This window comes from Xenia sp. Carnegie-2017, unplaced genomic scaffold (genome assembly GCF_021976095.1).
Source record: "Xenia sp. Carnegie-2017 unplaced genomic scaffold, XeniaSp_v1 HiC_scaffold_1, whole genome shotgun sequence".
Lineage (NCBI taxonomy): Eukaryota > Metazoa > Cnidaria > Anthozoa > Malacalcyonacea > Xeniidae > Xenia > Xenia sp. Carnegie-2017.
Genome location: NW_025813402.1, coordinates 5004652 through 5028020, shown reverse-complemented (window position 1 = coordinate 5028020; position 23369 = coordinate 5004652). Strand labels below are relative to the sequence as shown.

At 32.1% G+C, this 23369-nt stretch overlaps 2 protein-coding genes across 6 annotated transcripts in view; both read left to right on the top strand.

The window, feature by feature from the left end:
- LOC124433819 (calpain-7-like) overlaps positions 1-6822 on the top strand; it is a 13021-nt gene extending 6199 nt beyond the window's left edge. The window contains exons 16-26 of one of the 4 annotated variants that reach the window (XM_046983629.1): positions 107-200; positions 283-382; positions 769-815; positions 957-1048; positions 1167-1242; positions 1330-1466; positions 1813-1875; positions 2908-3053; positions 3349-3419; positions 3530-3543; positions 3716-3836. In XM_046983629.1, the coding sequence (XP_046839585.1) occupies positions 107-200; positions 283-382; positions 769-815; positions 957-1048; positions 1167-1242; positions 1330-1466; positions 1813-1875; positions 2908-3053; positions 3349-3419; positions 3530-3543; positions 3716-3745 (870 nt within the window). In that variant the 3' untranslated portion in view covers positions 3746-3836. Of the gene's footprint in view, positions 1-106; positions 201-282; positions 383-768; positions 816-956; positions 1049-1166; positions 1243-1329; positions 1467-1812; positions 1876-2907; positions 3054-3348; positions 3433-3529; positions 3544-3715; positions 4427-6740 lie in introns of those variants that run through there. The other 3 variants (XM_046983616.1, XM_046983624.1, XM_046983637.1) reach the window with 3 other exon arrangements.
- Positions 6796-23369, top strand: LOC124433904. 2 transcript variants are annotated; one of them, XM_046983766.1, is made up of 13 exons: positions 6796-6879; positions 7038-7185; positions 7264-7385; positions 7622-7830; positions 8167-8359; positions 18955-19049; positions 19282-19354; positions 20008-20229; positions 20381-20419; positions 20613-20747; positions 20886-20985; positions 21205-21429; positions 22908-23369. In XM_046983766.1, the coding sequence occupies exons 1-13, from the start codon at positions 6820-6822 to the stop codon at positions 23231-23233; spliced, it is 1947 nt and encodes a 648-aa protein (XP_046839722.1). In that variant the 5' UTR covers positions 6796-6819; the 3' UTR covers positions 23234-23369. The 2 variants fall into 2 exon arrangements, with proteins under 2 accessions (XP_046839722.1, XP_046839713.1); XM_046983757.1 differs by lacking the exons at positions 6796-6879; positions 7038-7185; positions 7264-7385; positions 7622-7830; positions 8167-8359 and adding exons at positions 17160-17271; positions 17453-17600; positions 17679-17800; positions 17988-18196; positions 18272-18464.

Here is a 23369-nt window from a genome sequence, read left to right as displayed (position 1 = left end):
TGTTAATTCATTCTGATATGTATGCTTTTAGTATTGCATTACGCGCATTTTGATTGTTAAATCATGTTAACTAAATTGTGATAAAAGGTACGTATACTTTTTTCAGGGAGCTTATTCCGAGAATGACAAAGAGAATTGGACTCCGGAGTTGCAAAAAGCATTAAATTTTGATCGTAACAGTGCAATTCGGGTTGACAATGGTGAGTTGGGTCGTGATAAAGCTAACTGTGCTTTGGTTTTTGATAATAACTTGTTTTCCTACAAATTTATCCTTTATAACAGGTGTTTTTTGGATTGATTGGAAACATTTGTTGAACTATTTTGACGTACTTTACGTAAACTGGAATCCAAAAACTTTTCTAAATCGCTATGTTCTACACTCGTAAGTTTCAATACATTCTAACTTGTTCGTGATGTATATGTTGTACATGTTGAAAATTTTGTACATGATGAACGTGTTGTGTATGTTGTATATGTTTTACATGATCTGTTGCTGTGTATGTTGTGTATGATCTGTTTGTTTATGTTGTGCATAATTTGTTTGTTTATGTTGTGCATAATCTGTTTGTTTATGTTGTGCATAATCTGTTTGTTTATGTTGTGCATGATCTGTTTGTTTATGTTGTGTATGTTCTGTTTGTTTATGTTGTGTATGTTCTGTTTGTTTATGTTGTGTATGTTCTGTTTGTTTATGTTGTGTATGTTGATCTTGTTTGGATTCCGATTCAATTTGCTTGTTTTATCTTAAACAATTTCTGTCAATAATAGAACGTGGAAATCTGCAGACGGACCAGTTAGGGATTCCTATAATTTAGGTACGTAATAAATGAAGTAAGATGTGACAGACTGACAAACAAATGTGATTCATGTTGTCGGTGCGAAGTTTCCTGTGTTGCATTATTTGGCAAATATACCGTAGAGGTTGCGTTGATTTACATGTTTATTTGTTAATTTAGGTGAAAATCCTCAATATAAACTGCAAATAAATGTGACATCTGAGAAGTCACCAGTTGTATGGATTTTACTAAGTCGACATATTCTTGACAGGGTTAGTAAATAAATAATAAATATATACGCAAATATGTCCACAGATTATTATTATGTCAATGCAGACACTTGATCTTGTCATGTTACCATTTAAAATATTTCGACTTGCTAATTTATAGGACGACTTTGCAAACAACAAAGAATTCATTACAGTTCATGTTTATAAATCATCTGGACAAAGAATTTATCATCAGGGTAAATTATTCATTTTGTGCTTACTACATGAAGTCTCGTACGTTGCAAACGAAACTAAACAGTTGTGTTTTTCTATTTGTTGAAAAGAAAACTGCTACATTGAAGGAATAAAGATCAACAGTCCTCATTATCTTGTTAAATTGAAAGCGGACAAGACAACTAACACGTTCACGTTGGTGATTTCACAATATGAAAAACACAACACGATTCACTATACGTTAAAGGTTAAAATAGATGAATAACTCCCACATACTAGTAAAGTCATATGTTTTAGAATTGCCAGTTATTTGATGCCTAACTTTTTCTTTTATACTACTTTCTACACGTGAACTCAATGCACGTCATAAATGTGGCTTATCTTAGTGAATGAATTGTTATTTTTTTATATTTTTCCACAAACAGGAAGAACATGCGGTATTGACAACGGTTTCTGTTTAATGATTTGGATTTTGGGAATAATTGCTTTATTTCTCTCTGAAATGCTGATGCCGATGAAAAAAAATTTTTGTTTTAGCTACTTATGCATGAATAACAAATTCTCCCTATAGATTATCTCTTAATTTTTTTTAGGTATTTTCTTCAGCTGATTTTAAAATTTCACCTGTCCCAAATCCTTATATCTGTCATAAACAGGTAAGTACGAACTTCAAAATTGAACTATTGCAAGTTAATTTGTCTGAGGAAATGTTTTATGCATTGCACCAATCGCCGTTTTTTGACTCAGTCCTTTTATACTGCATTTCACTCTGTGCTACTCAGGCACTTCAATCTATATTTCAGTATAGATTGTGTTTTAGCGTAAACTGCGCTCATCTGTTGAGTAGTTGACTGATGATTTTGCCCTAGTGTAGACTGTGCTCCACTTTAAATTGTGCTTTTGCCCTAATGTAAACTGTGCTCCAGTTTAAATTGTGCTTTTGCCTTAGTGTAGACTGTGCTCCAGTTTAAATTGTGCTTTTGCCCAAGTGTAGACTGTGCTCTAGTTTAAATTGTGCTTTTGCCCTAGTGTAGACTGTGCTCCAGTTTAAATTGTGCTTTTGCCCAAGTGTAGACTGTGCTCTAGTTTAAATTGTGCTTTTGCCCTAGTGTAGACTGTGCTCTAGTTAAATTGTGCTTTTGCCCTAGTGTAGACTGTGCTCTAGTTTACATTGTGCTATAGAGAGAACTGTGCCTCAGCAACGACTAGACTGTGTTCCATGGAGGTCTGGGCTTTCGAGAGGACTGTGGTCCAGTGAAGATTGTGCTTCAGTATAGACTGTAGTCCAGTTTAGACTGTACTTCATGGAGATCAGGGCTTTCGAGAGGACTGTGCTCCAGTGTAGACTATGCACCAGTGCAGGTTGTGCAGTGCAGATTGTGCTCTTGTGGTATAGACTGTACTTTGTGGAGTATTATGCTTTTGAGAGGAATGTGCTTTTTTATAAACTTTGCTCCTCCGTAAACAATGTTATACAAAGCTTGGTTATGAACCTTAACTGTCATATCGATGTCGTGATCGTCAATATTTCTATTTCTTTGCCTTTCTGACCGAGAACTGTACATGAACAACTTTTTCTTTCAATAAAGCTTACTATTTCTTTGCCTTTCTGACCGAGAACTGTACATGAATAACTTTTTCTTTCAATAAAGCTTACTATATAGTTGGTATGATTTTTTTTCATGCAGGAGACAGGTGAATGGAAAGGCATTACGGCTGGTGGTTGTGCAAATTATCCTGCAACGTTTGGAAATAATCCCGTATATTTCTGTGAATTAGAGGAATCAGCTTCTAGTAAAACATTGAGTGTTTGCGTAAAAATTCGTGGCCCTAGGTATGAAAAAAGTTAACTGGGCGACAATTGTAACGTTTAATCTGTTAGTTTGTACCTTTTGAACAAACGATATTTATGAATTGAAGCTTGACTTCAAAATCTATCACGTACCGTGGCGATTTTTAATACAGAGCATAATGGGAAAGTGCTTATTGGAAATAGCAATTTTTACTTTTAACCTAATAAATAACATCATCATGTCCATACTGATGGTATATTTATGATTGTAACTGGGTTTTTACCAATTTAATGCTGATATGCAGTACGTATAACTTTGAAATTTTTTCTTTCCAAGGCAATATGCTGTTGGTTTTACTGTTATATCGCTACGTTCATCTGGTGGCTCTCCCAGTTTTAGAAAAACTGTTGATTCATACAGGTACGTACAGTTGACTGAAGTTTTAGTTTGTGTAAAACCATGTTTGATACATTTTTAAAAAGACTTAGAGTCAGATTATTTAACAAGTAATGTGGAGTTGATGTACAATCTGTAATTATTACTATATGAAAATCTGTAGTCATGACATTCAAATCTTGGTAAAGCTCTGCGTGTGGAGAGAAAGTATGGAATGCAATTTACTTAGGCAGACGGAGCTCGCTTCAAAGAGTTAACTTCCCTTTGTATACATTTTCATATTATCTTCTCATACATACATTTTTAGGACTGGGTTCAACGTCCTCGAGATGTCTGATGTACCCCCCGGATCATATCACATTATTCCTACGACATTTCAACCGCATTGTGAGGGTCCATTTATTCTTGAAGTATCCTCATCAGCCAAACTCACTCTCAGAAAACTCTGATGTTGGTTGTATTTGATAATTTTAGAGATATTTTTGTATTTAAATGCATGCATATGTACATAGTGAACATCGTGATAGGTTCCTGCAGAAGACCAAAGTCTGTAAACACGATATTATTTACTTATGTCATGTAAACATACGTCACAATTTAAGTTTTTTTGTGAGAGGAAGTCGGCATAAGATTGTGGTTATGGTAAACAATGATATCAAATATATCATTGGAGACAGTTGTCTGCGAGAAATAAAATGTTTCTATCGAAACGTTATAATTTTCTCAAGTTTTAAATCAAGAGCTAATAGATCCTTTGCTTGTTTTAAAATTTAAGAGTAAAATAACCTCTAAAGCTATAGTTTATTTATCTCTAAGCTTAATCTTTGTATTTGCTGAAAATAGACTGACACATACATCAAGCTGTGTAGTGGGTTATCATGTCCACTATATCATTGTAAAAATTTAAAACTGAATTTAGATTTGAAATTAATGAAATTCTTTGAAAAACACAATGATTAAAACGATTAATTGTACAAATAATTTTCACCAGTACAAAGTAAATGATTTAAGTCATCAATGCAATGTTATCGTTTTCTTTCAGATGATCGAAACGCTTTTGTCGTTTGTCTATATTTGAAATATTACAGTGTCTTTGTCGCAATGTACTAACTGTATCTATTTGAATGGGTGAAATTACTTGTTTAAATGCTAGTTAACCTGATTAAACAAGAAAGTTAACGAAACAGTTACGTGACAAGACTGTGTTGAAGAGACAGTTATACCTTAAATTGCAGATTAATATTGGCAACTTTACTCTGGCCATCTTAGCAACAAAACACAAAAGATTTTTTCCAAAATTTAGTTTTGCTTATATTGTATTATATTTGAAAAAGTAAATGAAAGATGACGCCCAAATGTATTGGATGCATGTTGCGGTGCACACCGGTGCACGTTATTGCCATTTTTAAAGTTCTGATGGTATGCATGCGACTCTTGTATATGAAACATTTTGCTTTTGTGATGCATATACTCAATTAAGGCACTTCATCATCCATAACTAAAATATTTCACTCTGCTGTTGGTCAATGTGAAAACGATAACTACACATCAAATGCAGACCAGTGGCTTAGCTATGGAAAAATAGTCGATACTTTTTAGTAACACCGAAGAATATTGGAGGCTTTGGCCTTATGGCACTCTTCATTACAATACGTGACAGATTTATGAAAAAATTTTGCTTTTGATGCTAATATTTTGATTTCAAACAAAGGTTTATTATACTATTAATTGCAAATATGCTCGTTATCAGTGCCATTGTCTGAAGTGCTGAAAGTGAATAGAAACGTTTTACAATGCAAGACAAATAAGAATGTGTATTTTAAAGTATTGTATTTTATTAAATTTATTTGTACGGATTTTTTTGTCTTGCTGAGTAGGAAGAGCAGTCTGCAAGTGTATAAGAAATAACCTCGCAAATTATCCAATAAAAATGCAATAATTTTTGTAGTGCTTAAGATAGATATCTTATATATTTTCTCGTTTCCCGATGGCAGGAATAGAAGGCATGTTTTAAGGGAAATTACTTTGTTAACATTGTTTGTAGTCAAAGTAACTCGTGAAACCTTGTAACTTTTGTAATATTTAAGATAAAAAATCGAAATTTTTAAGAGAAACGTCTTCATATGCAGATATTAATTATGATATTTACATAATTTTTGTTTGTGTGGAGTTTATTATTCCGCTGTGCAGGAGAAGCTGGTGTGCTATTTTAAAATTCTGTAAGCTACGCCACGTCGTGTTTCATTTAAATTGTGGGCTTTGTAGTATGTGTACTTTTTAAAGTAAGTATTTTGATGAATAACTTAATTTGTAAATACAATATTTGTCACTAAAACTGCTCTTCACTTGGTAATGTTGTTTATGGTTTATGCTAACCTTAACGGTTATTTCAACTCGTTAAAAGCTGTAGTCAGACAGCTGAAAGCGCGTGTTTCTATTAAATTTGTCTGTGAATGTTTGAATTATGTTTAATCCTGATATACTGGATCACGTATAACTTTTTAAAACTACTCTATTATTTATAATTGCAAAAGTTATATTTCACTCCAAGGTGCACTATTGTGTATATTACACGCCTGTCTGAACTATAATCCGCTGAATTTTGAAGCTCGTAATAGTAGCTAAATTGTAAAATGTTCTTTGTCAAAAGATTTGAGTGAGCATCACTAATTTTATCTGACGTATATATGAGCCTAAATGACCCCTGTCTTTCTATGCAAAACTATTTTTCCATACATCACAAAAATAAATCTTGACTGCTAGCTACGCTATTTTTAATTTTCAAAACGTGTTGAGCAAAATGCTGAGGAGGAAGCCACTGATAAATAATGGCTTTAAATAACATATTCAATTTTTACACTACATGTCAATGAGGTATTTTGTTTGTTATCTTTGACTCTATCATGGATGAAGAAAAACTGGAGTCTCAATGATTTTTTATGTACTTCAAAAGTACAATTTTTACTCATGTCGTAACCAAGTTAGCAGCTTATTAATTGCTTTTATTAAAAAGAACTCACAAAATTAAAATGGTGCTGTTTTAATGATCTGAAAGATGCAGTAAATGTATCGACCACAAAGTTGGTTTTCAGTAAAATTAAAAAAAGGTGATCGATTTTCCTTTTAACTATAGTTCTATGGTCTTCATCTAAAATATATAAAAAAGTCAACGAACTTAAACCCCTACATTACATTTATAAATAACTTGCATCATTGCACAGCTTTATTTATTTTGTTCACTATCAATTCATTAATATTCTCTGTCAATAAATGCTCATCAATATTTTATCGACTAAAGGTTGTCACCTTTGTATAAACGTCTTCCGTTTCAGTTTGGAAGGTCATAAAAGAGAAAGATGAATTTTCAGAGCTCACAAAAACTTTTTAACGCCAATTTGAAAAAGAGAGAAGATGAAGGGTTTATATTTTGTCGCTCTCATACTTGGGGTCTTAGGAAAACTACAGTCTTCGGTAACAAAGACTATTTGACTTTCCTCCTTATGTAATATAGCTGTATTGAAATAAGAAATGAGAATTGCTGAATTCTATATTGACTATCGTCCTTATTAAACGACAGACCAAAGAAAGCTAACTGACTAAATGAAAATACACGTCGAATTTCTCTTTAGAAAATCAAGGTAATTAAAGGATACAACCCAGGACCATGTTTGAAAAACAAAAGTGGAGAGATAACGTTAGTTCGTGATCGACAGAACAAACCTAAACTCTTGATATGTTCTAAAGTTAACGGTATTTTTGGATGGAGAACCGTAGATGGTGTGTATGATACAAACTTTGGATTTATACATTTAGTGTGATAAAATAATACGTAAATTACGTAAAACCATTTCTCAGGTTCTAGTTCTCCAGGAGAGTTTTTCAACCCTGTATACGACTGCTCAACCATATTAGATAAAGATCCAAAAGCTAAAGATGGATTTTATTGGATAACTCTTGGAGAAAAGAAACCGAAAAGGGTAAGAATATATAAGACAAATATTGTTTAAAAATGGAAGTTTAACACTTATTTACACTTGCTTTTAGCTTGTAGACGCTTAGAGCGAGTAGCAACATAAAATAAGTTTCCAGTTGTCAATTCAAAAGAAAAGTTTGTTTATTCATAAATACATTTTACATACATGGTTGTTATATACAACTTTATTATTCACTTCATACGTGAATCATTTTTTTCATCATTCCTTGTTCTATTAAGATTTATTGTGATATGACAACTGATGGTGGTGGGTTCATGTTGATTGGTCGAAAAAATACATCCATTACATGGACAGTACCATCAAACAACAAGACAGTGGAACCATTTGGTGAACCTCATTGGATAAGTTCATTAGGAGAGGCTCCAATGGTTGATTTTAGAGTACAAATGGCTACTCGTGAGGATTTTAAGGCAACTAAAGCTCATTGGTATAGAAATTATCTCTTTGGCCATTATTAACTTTCAGGGGCGTTGGATAAGCAGTAAAAAGTGGAGGCAACCCAGAAATTATGAATATCAATTTAGCAGTAATATAATTTTTTCTGCATATTGTATGCTTATATCACGTATTGAATTGCTCAGGCAAACGACAAGCGTGATATACTTTATGTCAGATTTTCAATATGTTGTGTTTTGTGCAAAAAAGCGAGTGGGCACTTCCCCTCTTTCAAGAAAAGTAAGGAAAGTGCCCCTTCTCTCCGTTTTCAACGCCCCTGTTTTGTCCCAATAGGGACAAAAATATTAGACGATGTCATTCCATTTAGGTTTTACAGATTTCAAAGCCCACGAAAATTAAAAAATTTAATGATTTACAACAAAGGAGGCTGTACAAAAACATCACCTGGGATTGGTGACGTTTCCTTTGTGAAAGATCTAATCATTGATAAAGTTGTGACAACAAGTTTTCGTTGCTCAAAATTTGGATTGGCACACAATAAAAGAACACAGTTTGGATGGGTATGAAGAGAATGATTCAATTGTTGGGTTCATATCAATGATATATGAACTTCTAGAATATGGTGGTGTGATTTCTGTTCTATTTCTTTTGTAGGCAAAAATGAATATTTGTTTAAGCAGACCCTGCCGCAGGGGATTTGCTTTTAACCTCAAACATCCATTTCAAACTGACTATTCTGGAGCATTCAGGTAACAACATCAGTGGTATTGCAAATTAACATTTACACATTTTGTACAACTATACTTGTTGACTTTCAGAAGCTCAGAGGATATATTGTACCTACAGAACTAAGATAGCTACAGTGTTGATTTGTTATTTATTAAGCAACAAAAATTCAAAATTAACTCACGGAAAGACTTAAAAAATACTAAAAACTAAAAGTAGAAAATAAGAACCTGTTTCAATGAAATGGAATTAGTTTGAAATCATTGTAAAATTAAATGTTATGAAAAACAGTGAACTAATTAAAATTAACGTATACATTGTTCAAACTTTAGCTACAGTACTTAAAATCAAATTTCTGGTATAAATTTTGGAGCAACAGCATTGGTTGGCTGTGACAATGAAAAGGTTTTTATTTTACTCTGTATAAGTTATTTTGTGTTAAAAATACCCTTAAGGCTATGTAGCTAAATCTTTTTTTTCATTGATCATCCTTTATAACTTTGCATGCTGTATATTTTCTAGATATGCTATATATTCATAGACTTTAAATGCTCATAAGCAATGTTTAATTGCTTAGATATTTCTTATTAGCTATGTATTCGGTGCCAAACGTATCAGTTGAATGTATTTTGGATTTAATGCTTCATTAAGTATAGTAAGCTGATGCTCATAAGGAATGTCAACTACTCTATTTCTGCTATACACGTATTCTGAATATAATGAATGCGTATTTCAGAAGTGTAGGCTTCATTCGCAAAATTTAGTCTAAAATGAAAAAACGGGCTATTCATTGTTTAACGTTTTTACTTTCTTATAGTGCTGTGGTTGTTATGGTCCTAAGAATGGCAAGAAAAATTATTGTTACAAAGAATGTGAGGCAAAGAATGGTGGAACAATTAAGAAAAATGTTTATACTTGGTTTTGGGTGCGCTCTCGCATTCCTAAAGGAATATGGAGCAATTGTATGGATTACAAAGTTATCGAAAATGGAAATGCTGTTTGGTACAAGTTATTGGGTAGCAATTTAGTGCCTGTGAAAGTATGTTGTTTGTGTAGTAGTTGTCATTAATTGATGAATTTTTGATGTTATTGAAGAGAGAAGACAACATAGAAAGTGTGGAAGAATTAAATATATTGGTATTTCAATAACTACTATCTTTCAGAACTATACTAAACTTTCCTTGTACATTTACAGGGTCGTTGTACAAAAGATAAACCATTGTTTTATGAAGGAGTAAGTGATTTGTTTTGTGACACAGAAGTATCATAATACTTTGCCAGTTCTTTTGAAATTTTCAAGTGAGTGAGCTCAACAGTAGCTATATGATTTGCTTGTTGAAAAGCTCATCAATGTAGTTTTCTTTGGACCATGTAAATATGATGTTGATTTTTACTTAGCTACATACATTAACTCTTCATTTCAACAGATGACTGTTGTACCAGATAATATCACCATGAAAAAAGTTCCAAATATCGAAGGAATGATCGTTTATCGTAAAGACGAAAATAAACTTTACGTTCAAGAGGACAAACAACTTAAGGCATTGGCTGAAGAAAAAAAGGTAAAAATTCTTGACCAGTTGTATGAATCATAGCGAAGATATTCAAAAATTAAACTAACCACAACGAGTACTTGTACGTCACCACTTTGATAGATATTTTTATCATGCATCAACATTTTCAAAACTAATATTTGTAGATTCTAGAAACACTGAACAAAGATATATCTAAGATTGAGAATGAAGTGAAATCTATCAATATTACTTTGGGCAGAAGAATTTCTTCATTGCTTTCTCGTACGTATTTTTTATCTAAAGTTTTTTGTTTATTAATTGAAGAAAATGTGATTAAAACAAGAGAAAAAAAGACCTGATGTAGGGACGAAACTAGAACGTTAACTGGGAGGGGGTATGTATTCATATATTCAGCTCTGCCCTGCTGATTTCTTTTGTTTGGGATGTTAATTTCAAAAGAAGTTAGCAGGGCAGAGCTGAGTATATGAATATTTACCACCCCCCCTCAATTAGTGTTCTAGTTTTGCCCCTGTCCTGATGTCGTGTGTATACAAGTATACTATTTTTTTTCTTGAAATAAAAGAACTCAGCGTGCTATTTTTTCAATTAATTGACACTGATCCAACTTACTTTACGGAAAAAATTTCAATAAATAATTCCTGAGTTAAAAATATATTTAGGTGATATATCGGCGTCAACGATACTCAAACGAGAGCCAGCAAGGTTTTTGAAACAGTTAAAGAGTTGGTTTTCATTCAGTAAATTGACTTGTTGTTGGAGAGCCTCCATTGATGGATGGGATTCAAGAATTTTCCACTCAAGATGTGACCATCGAGGAAAAACTATAACTTTAGTGAAAGTAGGAAAATTCATCTTTGGTGGATATTCAACGTATTATTGGGGTGGTGAGTTTTAAAATCATTCGGTGTATTTATGTAATGTTGCTAGTGGTTTATTAGTGCTGTGCACCGAAAATTGATATACATGAAATTTCAAAACATTGAAAATTTTTTGTCAAAGTGAAAACAAGATTTCTTCTTTAATTTCAATTTTTCGTTACACAAATGGACATGATACGAGATTACGTTTTTAGTACTTAAAATGTGACATCTTACAGTCACCGTGAATCGCGGCAATAGAAGCCTTTCAAAAATTTTGATCAACAAATTAGCTCACGTTTATCAACTGATCTACGCTCCCCAAAGAAACTCTTTGAAACTCTTAACTTTTTAATAAATATGAAATAATATTCCTTTCTTACTCCTGAGTACCCTGATGAAGAAATTGTCTCGCATTGATCAGCGTTACCTCCATCAACCTAGCGCGACGTTCGTGTGATGTGAGTCTTATCGGTTCAAAAAGTTTCGTTGAGGAATTCCGTAGATCTGTCGATAAACGTGAGCTAATGTGTTGATAAAATATTTTCGAGACGATTCTATTACCGCAACTGTAAATTATGATAGTAGTTAAAATTTCGTATAAAACTTAATTCGCTAAAGTTATTTTCTCAATTTTTCCAGGTAGAGCATATTGTTTCTCAGCAATAAATATTCTCTCCAGACATGACTGATGATATGAAACTGAGTAAAATGGTACAACAAAATTTGCAACTTTTGGTTGAACAATAATTTTTATTACAGACTTTACTTTTTGTGAGAACCAGTGGCTTGTCTCAGATTGTTGTATCATAAAAAAACATCAACTTAATTGTAGAGTTGTCAATACAATTAAGGCTTCAAGCTGTTTTTCCGACATGCTCGACTGTTGAGCGTTTTCAACTGACATGATAGCCACCAGGATAGTGTGCCAATAAAAAGAATTTCCCTGAGACCTTTTGTTTAGAACATTAATATATCTCCTTCATCTACTGTCATGTTGATCCCTGGCGAATGAGTGATATATTTCTGTCGAAATTTTAATTTTTTATTTACAATAATCTCGTATTTTTGTTTTATTTTTTCTAAATTTATTTAGTTAGACGTTACAATACTGGAGTTCTTCATTTAACCTAAACTCCAGGTTTGAATCTGGAAAAATACGTCAAAACTTTGGCTTCTTCTCTCGCCATCCGGCTTCGGTGCCCAGCACTAATTTTGACTTTCCCTCAAATTTTGTATTGGTTAATGGAAAATGCGAAGTTGAAGTGAGAGCAATAACGAATTCAGTTATTGTGCTGCAATTTCGTAAAATTTTGCTAATGAGCTTTGACAGAAAACATCGAATGAGCTTAATTTTCTATGCTTGTTTATATTTATAGGTTCAAGTGGAAGTTATCGAACAAGTTCCAGTAATTTCATTTTCTCACTTCGTAACAAAGACAATTTAAGTCCATTTAGATCCCCGGTTTATCGTTACAGCCAATATGGCATCTATACTAACCCTGGCTATGGACCAACGTTTGGAGGTGGACATGACTTCTACATCTCAAACAACGCAAACAAAAAAAGAAATTCCTACTCTAATCTTGGACACACCTATCGTCCTCCATCTGGTTACAGCTATACGAGTAGTAAGATCAGAGCTCTTCTTGCAGGTTCATACCACTTTACACCTGATGAAGTTGAAGTTTATTATTATGTTTAACATTTCACATGAACTTCACGTGATCTTCATAATTATCAATTCAGAAATGTAGCTATGATGTAGTGTTAAAGTAGATTTTGTAGATGTAATTAAATGTTGTCTTTATTATTTCTATCATAATTATCTTTCATCAAAATTTTGTTTTGTCTCTTTTTTATTTTCTCGCTGAACTCTTTTACAATTTTTTTCTTTTTTTCTTTACTCACTCTAAAACTTCAAAATCTCCTCATAACTACTAGAAAAGTTCGTATTAAAATCTAACCAGGATTATAAAAATGAGAAAATTGATGAGATTGTGAAATGGAAGAGCCGTTAATATCACACAATAATATTGTGCATCATTTGACTTGTTCAAAAAATCTGACTATATTGTTGTGTAATATAGATTGCATGATGAAGAGAAAATTATCTTAATTAAAACCATTTTAAAAATAGCCTTTCTTGTCGAGAATTTAGTTTTAGTTTCCTTAACGTAAAGTGATGTACTCATAGTTTCTTAATTATTTGCATGTAATTTAAAAAAGATGACAGAATATTTATTTAATTTTATAATGCACATTGGAAATTGATGGAAAACATGTGATGAAATCGTTCTTCCATAGTTTAAGTGACCTTAGTCCAAAAGTAAGCGAATTAGAATTGAACTTATTAGACTATATTTGAACTTAAAATATTGTCGAAGTTACCCTTAATGCTTTAATCGGCTTAAAAACTGACATTGTTGAAGATTTGAGCAGTCATCTCTATGAAAGAAAGCAATTTAGTGGTGAGTAGCATATTCTTTGGTACTTATTAATCGCAAAATTAATCAAGGGAAAGTTAAATATATAAAAATTAAAATAGATGTAGTCGATGTCACAGAGTTCACATCTTACGTATATCTTCATAAAAACTGAACTAAATTCAAACGATTTTAATAGTGTTTAAGATCCTAGTGCAATTGTCTAAAATAAAAATTATGCCACAACACAACTCAGGTTCTCATCTTTGTAATTTACTAATTTTAGTTTATAGTATTTTGAATTATGTATTGCATACACGAGTAATACATACACGAGAGCCTTTGATTAACATTAACATAAATACTTAAATTAGTTAACCAGTCAAAAATATGCTAAATTTTGTTTGTTATTACTGCACTTTCCTTTGAGAAATTAAAAATATGTTCATTTTTACTGTTATGGAGGCGTTTGATAAATGTTAGTGTTGTGGGTCTAGAGTAAACAAAGAATCGGTGTTTTGAATTTTGATTATAAATGTTAGTCCAGTTCATGCAAACAGTCAGCTTTGCGTCTCAAAACTTGTATTAGACATGTTTGTGCAAAATGTGTACTTACATCGGTTGTTTTTCCTTGGATATATAGGAAAAACAACAAATTCGAAGAAGAGCTTGGTGAGCTTGTAGATTGTGAGGGATTTTGCAGAACATTTCCACACCAGTTCTAACGTCGATGTCGGTACAAATATAAAAGAGTGACGTAACATTATCCAGAATTATGGCTTATTTGCATGTGAAACAAATAAGAGTATCATCTGACAGATAGGAGATGTGAAAAATGAGTCCGACACACGATAATGAGAGTAAGTGTGCACGATAAAGGCTGAGATAAAATTCACTTTTTTGGCTATAGAATCGTTGCGAATCGTTCACCGAATGTAAATAGTGAAAAAATAGTTGGAACGAACAGGTTTCCAAAATATTCGTAATGTATATTAAAATTGCATTTTTTTGCCTCACTCTCGACTCAGTATTCTCACTCATGACATTTCACGCTCGATTTCGACAATCGGCATTGAACATTTAGACAAGACAAACTCGACGCTATAATCACCTTAAAAGACAAAACTGAGAATATTTTTACGTTAATCAGCTAAACTCTGTTGAAGATAAACTAAAAAATACAATGAAATTATGAAAAGATGTAAATTTGACAGTAAAACTGAAATGTAATTTATTGACCAAGGGATAAATTGTCTTTTGTATCTGGGATAAATTGATTTAGTGACATTCTGGTAAAATAATATGCTCAGTTTTGCTCATGGTAAAATACTTCATTTTAAGGACTGAATATTTGAATCCAAACGTGGTTTTTATGTATAACTTCACCGACAGAAAGACAGAAATATAAATTTTTAATGCTTTGTATGATCTTTGGATTGCTGGATGAATTTTGTAAAAATATGTTATTATGTACATTTCTTAACTATGATAATTTCTCTGTTTTTGAAAATGTCTGTGTATAATAGGCGTTTATATTATAAGCATGACAAAAATTTAAACATACTATCTTAATTAATTTGTATTAGAATACATGTATTGAACAAACATAAATTGAAACATATGTCTTTAAGCTGACTTATTCTACGTTTTTCTTGTAAAATATGACAATATCACAAAACTAAATCCTGATTAAAAATTTCGTATACTTTTAGTTCTCATTTCTTGATGAGAGAAATGCTGAAACCACGGATAAATATTGGTTTTATACAATAAACATTCAATCATGTAGTCAAGTACATGTAAATAAAGTACTTATGGTGGTGGAGGTCGTGCAAAGACAATGAACACAGTCGTTGTCTTGATTAATTGTATGCTAAAGAGTTATCTTTTTGAAGATTGGCTTATACCTTATCGCATGATCGAAACGATATCAACAAAAAGTTGTGCAACTTTAAATATCTATAAATGTCATGCAATATACATAGATTCACAACACAAATGATTATTTTTGATTTTGCTTTAATTTATAATTATTAGCGATACTGTTCATTTGCTGTTTTTTGGGAAAATTTTGTATTCACGAAATATTCGCTAGAGCAGCTATGCATATATAGTCAGATTTGCATCTCAAAACATGTAGAGATATGTTTATTCAAAACGAAATGTGTACTTATATCGATATAGCAACTTTATAGAATTTGTCCAATTTATTGTGTTTTGTGTGAAATTTTTGTGTTTGTGACTGCATTCATATAAATGCATGGGAAATCAATGAATTCGAAGAAGTGCTTGGTGAACTTTGTGAGTGATTTTGTACATTTCCACACCAATTTTAAGGTCGATGTTGGTACATTTATCAAAATATGTCATTGCATATGATTATGACTTTAATTTGCATGTGAAACAAAAGCAGTTTATCATTTAAGGGAAATGTGAGTGACAGATAGGAAAGACGGGGAAAATAACTTTTGCAGATTTATTTTTTTGTCAGACACACTATTTTAGACTGAGTGCATATGCAAGGTGAATGTTGAGTCAAAATTCGCATTTTTTTAACCATAACTGAGCTACGTTTGATCGTGATGAAACTGATATTCTTTTCTTACGGAAGAGTCGAAGATTTACGATTGCCAACGATTAGTTGTAGAATCGTTGCAATAACTGCAACCAATACAATGTGTTGAAAAATGAGTCGAAACGCACAGGTTTCCAAAATATTTGTATTACACTCACTCTCGAATTCTTATTCTCACTCTTTCCATGTTTGACAATCAAATGTACATTAAGACATCTCGGCGCTATATCTGGCATTTATCTGCTTAATTAACAGATAAAACTGGGAACACTTTTATACTAATCAACTGAACTCTGTTAAATTATATTAGAAAATGCACAGAAAACATGTAAATTTGACGGTGAAACTGGAAATAATTTGACTAACGTAATCCAATGACCTAGTATCATATAAAGTGTCTGCAATTTTGTATCTGGGATAAATTGACTTTGTGACAGCCTGGTAAAATGATATGCTCAGTTTTGCTTATGGTAAAGAACATTATTTTTGGGACTGAATATTTGAATCAAAGCATGATTTTCTTGTAAAACTTCACAGAAAGGAAAATAGAAGTATGAATTTGAAATTTTTTGAAATCATCTTCAAATTTTACGATAAATTTTGTAAAAATGAAGTACAATGTATATTTTATTGATTATATTAATTTCTCTTTGTTTGAATATGTCCGTGTACAAAACGTTATATTAAACATGCCAAAAATTTAAACATAATATCTTAATTTGTATTGGAGTATGCGCATATTAAATAAACAAATGTCTTTAACCTGATATCTTTTACCTTTTTCTATGTGAAGTATCATTATATTACAAAACTAATTTGCGCAAACTTTTAGTTCTCATAACTTAATTGATTGGTTTTATACGTTAAACATTCAATTATTAAGTACATGTAAATGAAAATAAGCTCAGTTTTAAACAAGTGTTACCTTTGATTAATTGCATGCTAAAAAGTTTTCTTCTGGCAGATTGACTATAATGCCTTGATCTCTTGATCAAAACGATATCAATAAAAATTCGTGCAAGTTTACCATATACAAGTTTGTATACAGTTTAATTTAAATTTTTGTGCTTTGGCTGCTTTATCTGCATTTTAAACAATCGTTTATAGTTACGTTACCTGCTCAATAACAATAATATGTTTCAGTATACAAAACCAATACTTGTCGACATGAATGTCATCACATTTTTGTTATGGCGATTTCCGTTTCAGCTTGAAAGGTAACAAAAAAGGAAAATGCAATCCCAGAGCTCACAAAAACGTTTTAACGGCATTTCATAAGGAAGAAAAAAAATGAAGAGCCCGTATTTTCTTCTCGCAATTCTCCTTGGAATCTCAGGAAAATCTCAGTCTACGGTAACAAAGTCTATAGTAACGTTTTGAACGTGGATGTTACATCACTTTGATTTCTTCCTAATGGAAATGTAGCTAATGTCTATTGAAATGTGAATGGCAAAATGACATATTGCTTTTATTAAGCTACAAAGTAAAACTATACCAGCTGAGCAAATGAAGAAATTGTTGAATTTCTTTATAGAAAATCAAGGTAATTAAAGGAAACGACCCAGGACCATGTTCAAAAAAAAGCAATGGAGAGATGACGTTGGTTCGCGATCGACAGAACAAACCTAAATTCTTGATATGTTCTAAAGTTAACGGTATTTTTGGATGGAGAACCATAGATGGTGTGTATGATACAAACTTTGGATTTGTACATTTAGTTCAAAAAAATAATACATAAATTACGTAAAACCATTTCTCAGGTTCTAGTTCTCCAGGAGAGTTTTTCAACCCTGTATACGACTGCTCAACCATATTGGATAAAGATCCAAAAGCTAAAGATGGATTTTATTGGATAACACTTGGAGAAAAGAAACCGAAAAAGGTAAATATATAAGATCAATGCGATGTTCACTGATCATGTAGCAACATATAGTATCTTTATGAATTGTAATCTTCCAGAAAAATCAAGAACTCGTTTTTCAATTGTTTTTTATTACTTTTCCAAATGTATTGTTGATTGTAGACGTTGATGAATTTTTAAAATTCCAGTGAGATTATTTTCATTAAAGGTTTATTGTGACATGACAACTGATGGTGGTGGGTTCATGTTGATTGGTCGAAAAAATACATCAGTTTCATGGACAGTACCATCAAACAACAACCCAGTGGAACCATCTGGCGAACCTCATTGGATAAGTTCATTAGGAGAGGCACCGATGGTTGATTTTAGAGTTCAAATAGCCACTAAAGATGATTTTAAGGCAACAAAAGCTCATTGGTATAAAAATGATCTCTTTTGGGAGTATTAATTTTTCATAGCAAAGCATATTTTAGTCGATGTCTTTTATTTCAGGTTTTACAGATTTCGAAATCAACGAAAATTAAAAAATCTGATGATCTACAACAAAGGAGGCTGTAAAAAATCATCACCTGGGATTGGTGACGTTAAGTTTGTAAAAGATCTGATGACTGATAACGTTGTGACAACAAGTTTTCGTTGCTCAAAATTTGGAGTTGCACACAATAAAAGAACACAATTTGGATGGGTATGAAATTGTTGGGTTTATATTAATAATATGAATTTTGAGAAAATTGTGTTATTTCCAGTGACGGATTAGTCAGTAGGCTAAGTAGGCAGAAGACAGACCCGAGCTTTTGAGAGGCCAGTTGTATCTAGTAGACATGATTAGTTTTCAGTTTTTGCCATTATGGACTAGTTAAATGTTCTTAGTTTAGTCCATTTATGGTGTTAAATATCGTACGATCTACTGTTCAAATGCAAGGTAATCAAAACTCATGAAGTAGTGGGTTTTGCCAGTTTGAACTTTAAATTTATTCCTTATTGTTGATACTATGAGTTACAAAAACAAGCTGGGAAATGCAAGGTAAAGGAGCGTAAAGAACGCAAATAGTATACGGAACGTAGTGGAAGAAATAGATGTCCAATTAAAGTACAACAACTTTGTCCTTGCCTACAGGCCTAGTAATTAATAATTAATTCGCCACTGGTTATTTCTTTCCTTTTTGTGATTGTAGGTAAAAATGAACGATTGTTTAAGCAGACCCTGTCCCTCGGGGTTTGCTTTTCATCACAAATATAAAATTCAAACAGACTATTCTGGAGCATTCAGGTAACAACTTTTGCTTATGGCAATTCTCATCGCAAGATGTAATAAAAGTAAAAGTAGCTAGAATATAGAAGCCAATTTCAATGAAATAAAGAGCTAGTTATAGCAAAGTCTAAGTACACTCACTTAAAAACAGTCAACAAAATCTGACTTTAACATTGCTAAAAATTTAGCTGCATTTATTAAAAAAGTTTGAATAAAAAATTAACTTTCATATACATTATTTAAAATTCAGCTACAGTACGATAAATCCAATATCTGGTGTGAACTTCGGAGCGACGGCATTGGTTGGCTGTGACAATGGAAAGGTTTCTATTTTACTTTATGAATTATTTATTTCGTTAACAAAGTTGAAGCTGTGTCTGTTTATAATAAAGTGTGGTATAAGTATTAATTAAAACAAAAGACAGCCTATAATACTTTGAAAATTATAGCTATACACTGCACCATTGTACCTACATGGCTAAGCGTCAAATCCGAGTTACGTTTAAACCATGTCCATTGCTCACCAACCCATATATAAAACAAATTCTAATACGAATGCGATAATCTTTGTCCGTTTTCATCTTTTTAAAACAATTATATTAAAGAAATTTATTACGAATCATCAACTGGCTATTACAAAGTGCACAATAGTTTGAGAACAATTACAAGAACAATTAGATACATTAATATTTCGTTGAGGTATTTTTCAGAATCAAAAGACATCTTGATTTTGTAAGCACCTTTAGCTTTTCTTTACTTTAACTTTGTTGAGTATGCTCATTCCATTCCTCAGTAAAAGACTTAATTTATATGTCCATAGGTAATGTTTACTTTCCTGTTTTCTTTATTAAGTATTCTGAAAACAACTTAAAATGCTTTTTGTACGTGTTCTTGCAGCTTCATCAGCTACATTACAAAATCAAAATGAAGAACGCAAAGGATAGCACTTATTATTGGAAAATTTTGTTTTATATAGTGCTGTGGGTGTTATGGTCCTAAGAATGTAAAGAGCAATTATTGTTTTCAAGAATGTGAGGCAAAGAATGGCGGAACAATTAAGAAAAATGTTTTTACTTGGTTTTGGGTGCGTTCTCGTATTCCTACAAGAAAATGGAGCAATTGCATGGATTACAAAGTTATCGAAAATGGAACTGCTGTTTGGTACAAGTTACTGGGTAGTAATGAAGTACCTGTGAAAGTATGTTGTTTAATTGTGTAATAGGTGTCATTAATTGATGAATTTTTGATGTTATTGAAGAGAGAAGGCAACATAGAAATTGTGGAATATTGTTTTTTCAATTAGCTAATATCTTTCAGAACTATATCAAACTTTCCTTATACATTTACAGGGTCGTTGTACAAAAGATAAACCACTGTTTTATGAAGGAGTAAGTGATTTGTTTTGTGACACAGAAGTATAATAATACTTTGTCAGTTTTTTAGAACTTTTCAAGTGAGTGGACTCAACAGTAGCTATATTGTTTACTTGTTGAAATGCTCATCAATGTAGTTTTCTTAGGACCATGTAAATATGATGTTGATTTTTACTTAGCTACATACATTAACTTTTCACTTCAACAGATGATTGTTGTACCAGATAATATCACCATGAAAAAAGTTCCGAATATTGAAGGAATGATGGTTTATCGTAAAGACAAAAATAAACTTTATGTTCAAGAGGACAAACAACTAAAGGCATTGGCTGAAGAAAAAAAGGTATAAAATCTTGACCAGTTGTATGAATCAGAGCGACGATATTCAAAAATTCAACTAACCCCAACGAGTACTTGTACGTCACCACTTTGATAAATATTTTTTATCATGCATCAACATTTTCAAAACCAATATTTGTAGATTCTAGAAACACTGAACAAAGATATATCTAAGGTTGAGAATGAAGTGAAAGCTATCAATATTACTTTGGGCAGAAGAAGATTTTCTTCGTTGCTTTCTCGTACGTATTTTTTATCTCAAGTTTTCTGTTTGTTAATTAAAGAAAAAGTGATTAAATCAACAGAAAACTACCTGATGTCGTATGTATACAAGTATATTATTTTTTACTTGATGTAAAAGAGCTCAGCGTGTTAATATTTTCAATTACTTGACACTGGTCCAACTTACCTTACGGAAACAAAATTTCAATAAAAAATTCCTGAGTTAAAAATACATTTAGGTGATATGTCGGCTTCAACGATACTCATACGAGAGCCAGCAAGGTTTTTGAAACAGTTAAAGAGTTGGTTTTCATTCAGTAAATTGACTTGTTGTTGGAGAACTTCCATTGATGGATGGGATTCCAGAATTTTCCACTCAAGATGTGACAATCGAGGAAAAACTATAACTTTAGTTAAAGTTGGGAAATACATCTTTGGTGGATATTCAACGTATAAATGGGGTGGTAAGTTTTAAAATCATTCGGTGTGTTTATGTGATGTTACTAGTGGTTTATTAGCGCTGTGCACCGAAAATTTATACATAAAATTTCAAAACAATAAAATTTTTTTGTCAAATTGAAAACAAAATTTTTTCTTTAATTTCAATTTTTCGCTACACGAGTGGACATGATACGAGATTACGTTTTTAGTACTTAAAATGTGACATCTTACAGTCACCGTGAGTCGCGGCAATAGAAGCCTTTCAAAAAATTTTGATCAACAAATTAGCTCACGTTTATCAATTGATTTACGCTCCTCAACGAAACTCTTTGAAACTCTAAACTTCCTGTTTCAAATTGACCAATCGAACATAGTGTTTTTAAAGTAACCAATCACGTGAATGTGAATACCTCCACTTCAGAAAGAACCATAGGCAGCCCACAACTACGGGTTTTCTTAATAAATAAATATTTTCTTAATAAATATGAAATAATATTCCTTTCTTACTCCTGATTAACCTGACGAAGAAATTGCCTGGCATTGATCAGCGTTACCTCCATCAACCTAGCGCGACGTTCGTGTGATGTGAGTCTTATCGGTTCAAAAAGTTTCGTTGAGGAATTCCGTAGATCAGTTGATAAACGTGACCTAATGTGTTTATAAAATATTTTCGAGACGATTCTATTACCGCAACTGTAAATTATGATGGTAGTTAATATTTGCTATTAAACTTAATTCGCTAAAGTTATTTTCTCAATTTTTCCTGCTAGAGCATACTGTTTCTTAGCAATAAATATTCTCTCCAGACATGACTGATGATATGAAACTGAGTAAAATGGTACAACAAAATTTGCCACTTTTGGTTGAACAAAGATTTTTATTACAGACTTTACTTCGTGTGAGAACAAGTGGCTTGTCTCAGATTGTTGTATCATAAAAAACACCAAGTCAATTGTAGAGTTGTCAATACAATTAAGGCTTGAAGCTGTTTGTCCGACATGCGCGACTATTGAGCGTTTTCAACTGACATGATAACCACTAGGTTGGTGGCCAATAAAAAGAATTTCCATGAGACCTCTTGCTTAGAACACTAATATATCTCTTTCATCTACTGTCATGTTGATACCTGGCGAATTATAGATATATTTCTGTCGAAATTTTAATTTTATATTTACAATAATCTCGTATTTTTGTTTTATTTTTTGTAAATATATTTAGTTAGACGTTACAATACTGGTGTTCTTCCTTTAACCTAAACTCTAACTTTTTATCTGGAAAAATACGCCAAAACTTTAGCTTCTTCTCTCGCCATCCGGCTTCGGTGCCCAGCACTAATTTTGACTTTCTCTCAAATTTTGTATTGGTTAATGGAAAATGTGAAGTTGAAGTGAGAGCAATAAGGAATTCAGTTCTTGTGCGGCAATTTCGTAAAATTTTGCTAATGAACTTTGAGAGAAAATATCGAATGAGCTTAATTTTCTATGCTTGTTTATATTTATAGGTTCAAGTGGAAGTTATCGAACAAGTTCCAGTAATTACATTTTCTCACTTCGTAACAAAGACAATTTAAGTCCATTTAGATCACCAGTTTATCGTTACAGCAACAGGGCCATCTATACTTCCCCTGGCTATGGACCAACGTTTGGAGGAGGACATGACATACGCATTGCAAACAACGCAAACAAAAACAAATATTCCTACACAAATTTTGGACACACCTATCGTGCTCCATCTGGTTACAGCTATGGCAGTAGTAACACCCAAGCTCTTCTTGCAGGTTCATACACCTTTACACCTGATGAAGTTGAAGTTTATTATTATGTTTAATGTTTCACGTGAACTTCACATGATCTTCATAATTATCAATTCAGAAATGTAGCCACGATGTAGTGTTAAAGTAGATTTTGTAGATGTAGTTAAATGTTGTCTTCATTATTTCTATCATAATTATCTTTCATCAAAA

Excerpts from the sequence above, each read along its gene's own strand:
- LOC124433904 (XM_046983757.1), top strand. The coding sequence starts at position 17,209 with ATGAAGAGCCCGTATTTTCTTCTCGCAATTCTCCTTGGAATCTCAGGA. Across the intron at positions 17,272-17,452 it reads CAGGAAAATCTCAGTCTACG|AAAATCAAGGTAATTAAAGG; the intron begins GTAACAAAGTCT and ends ATTTCTTTATAG. Across the intron at positions 19,050-19,281 it reads GACTATTCTGGAGCATTCAG|CTACAGTACGATAAATCCAA; the intron begins GTAACAACTTTT and ends TTTAAAATTCAG.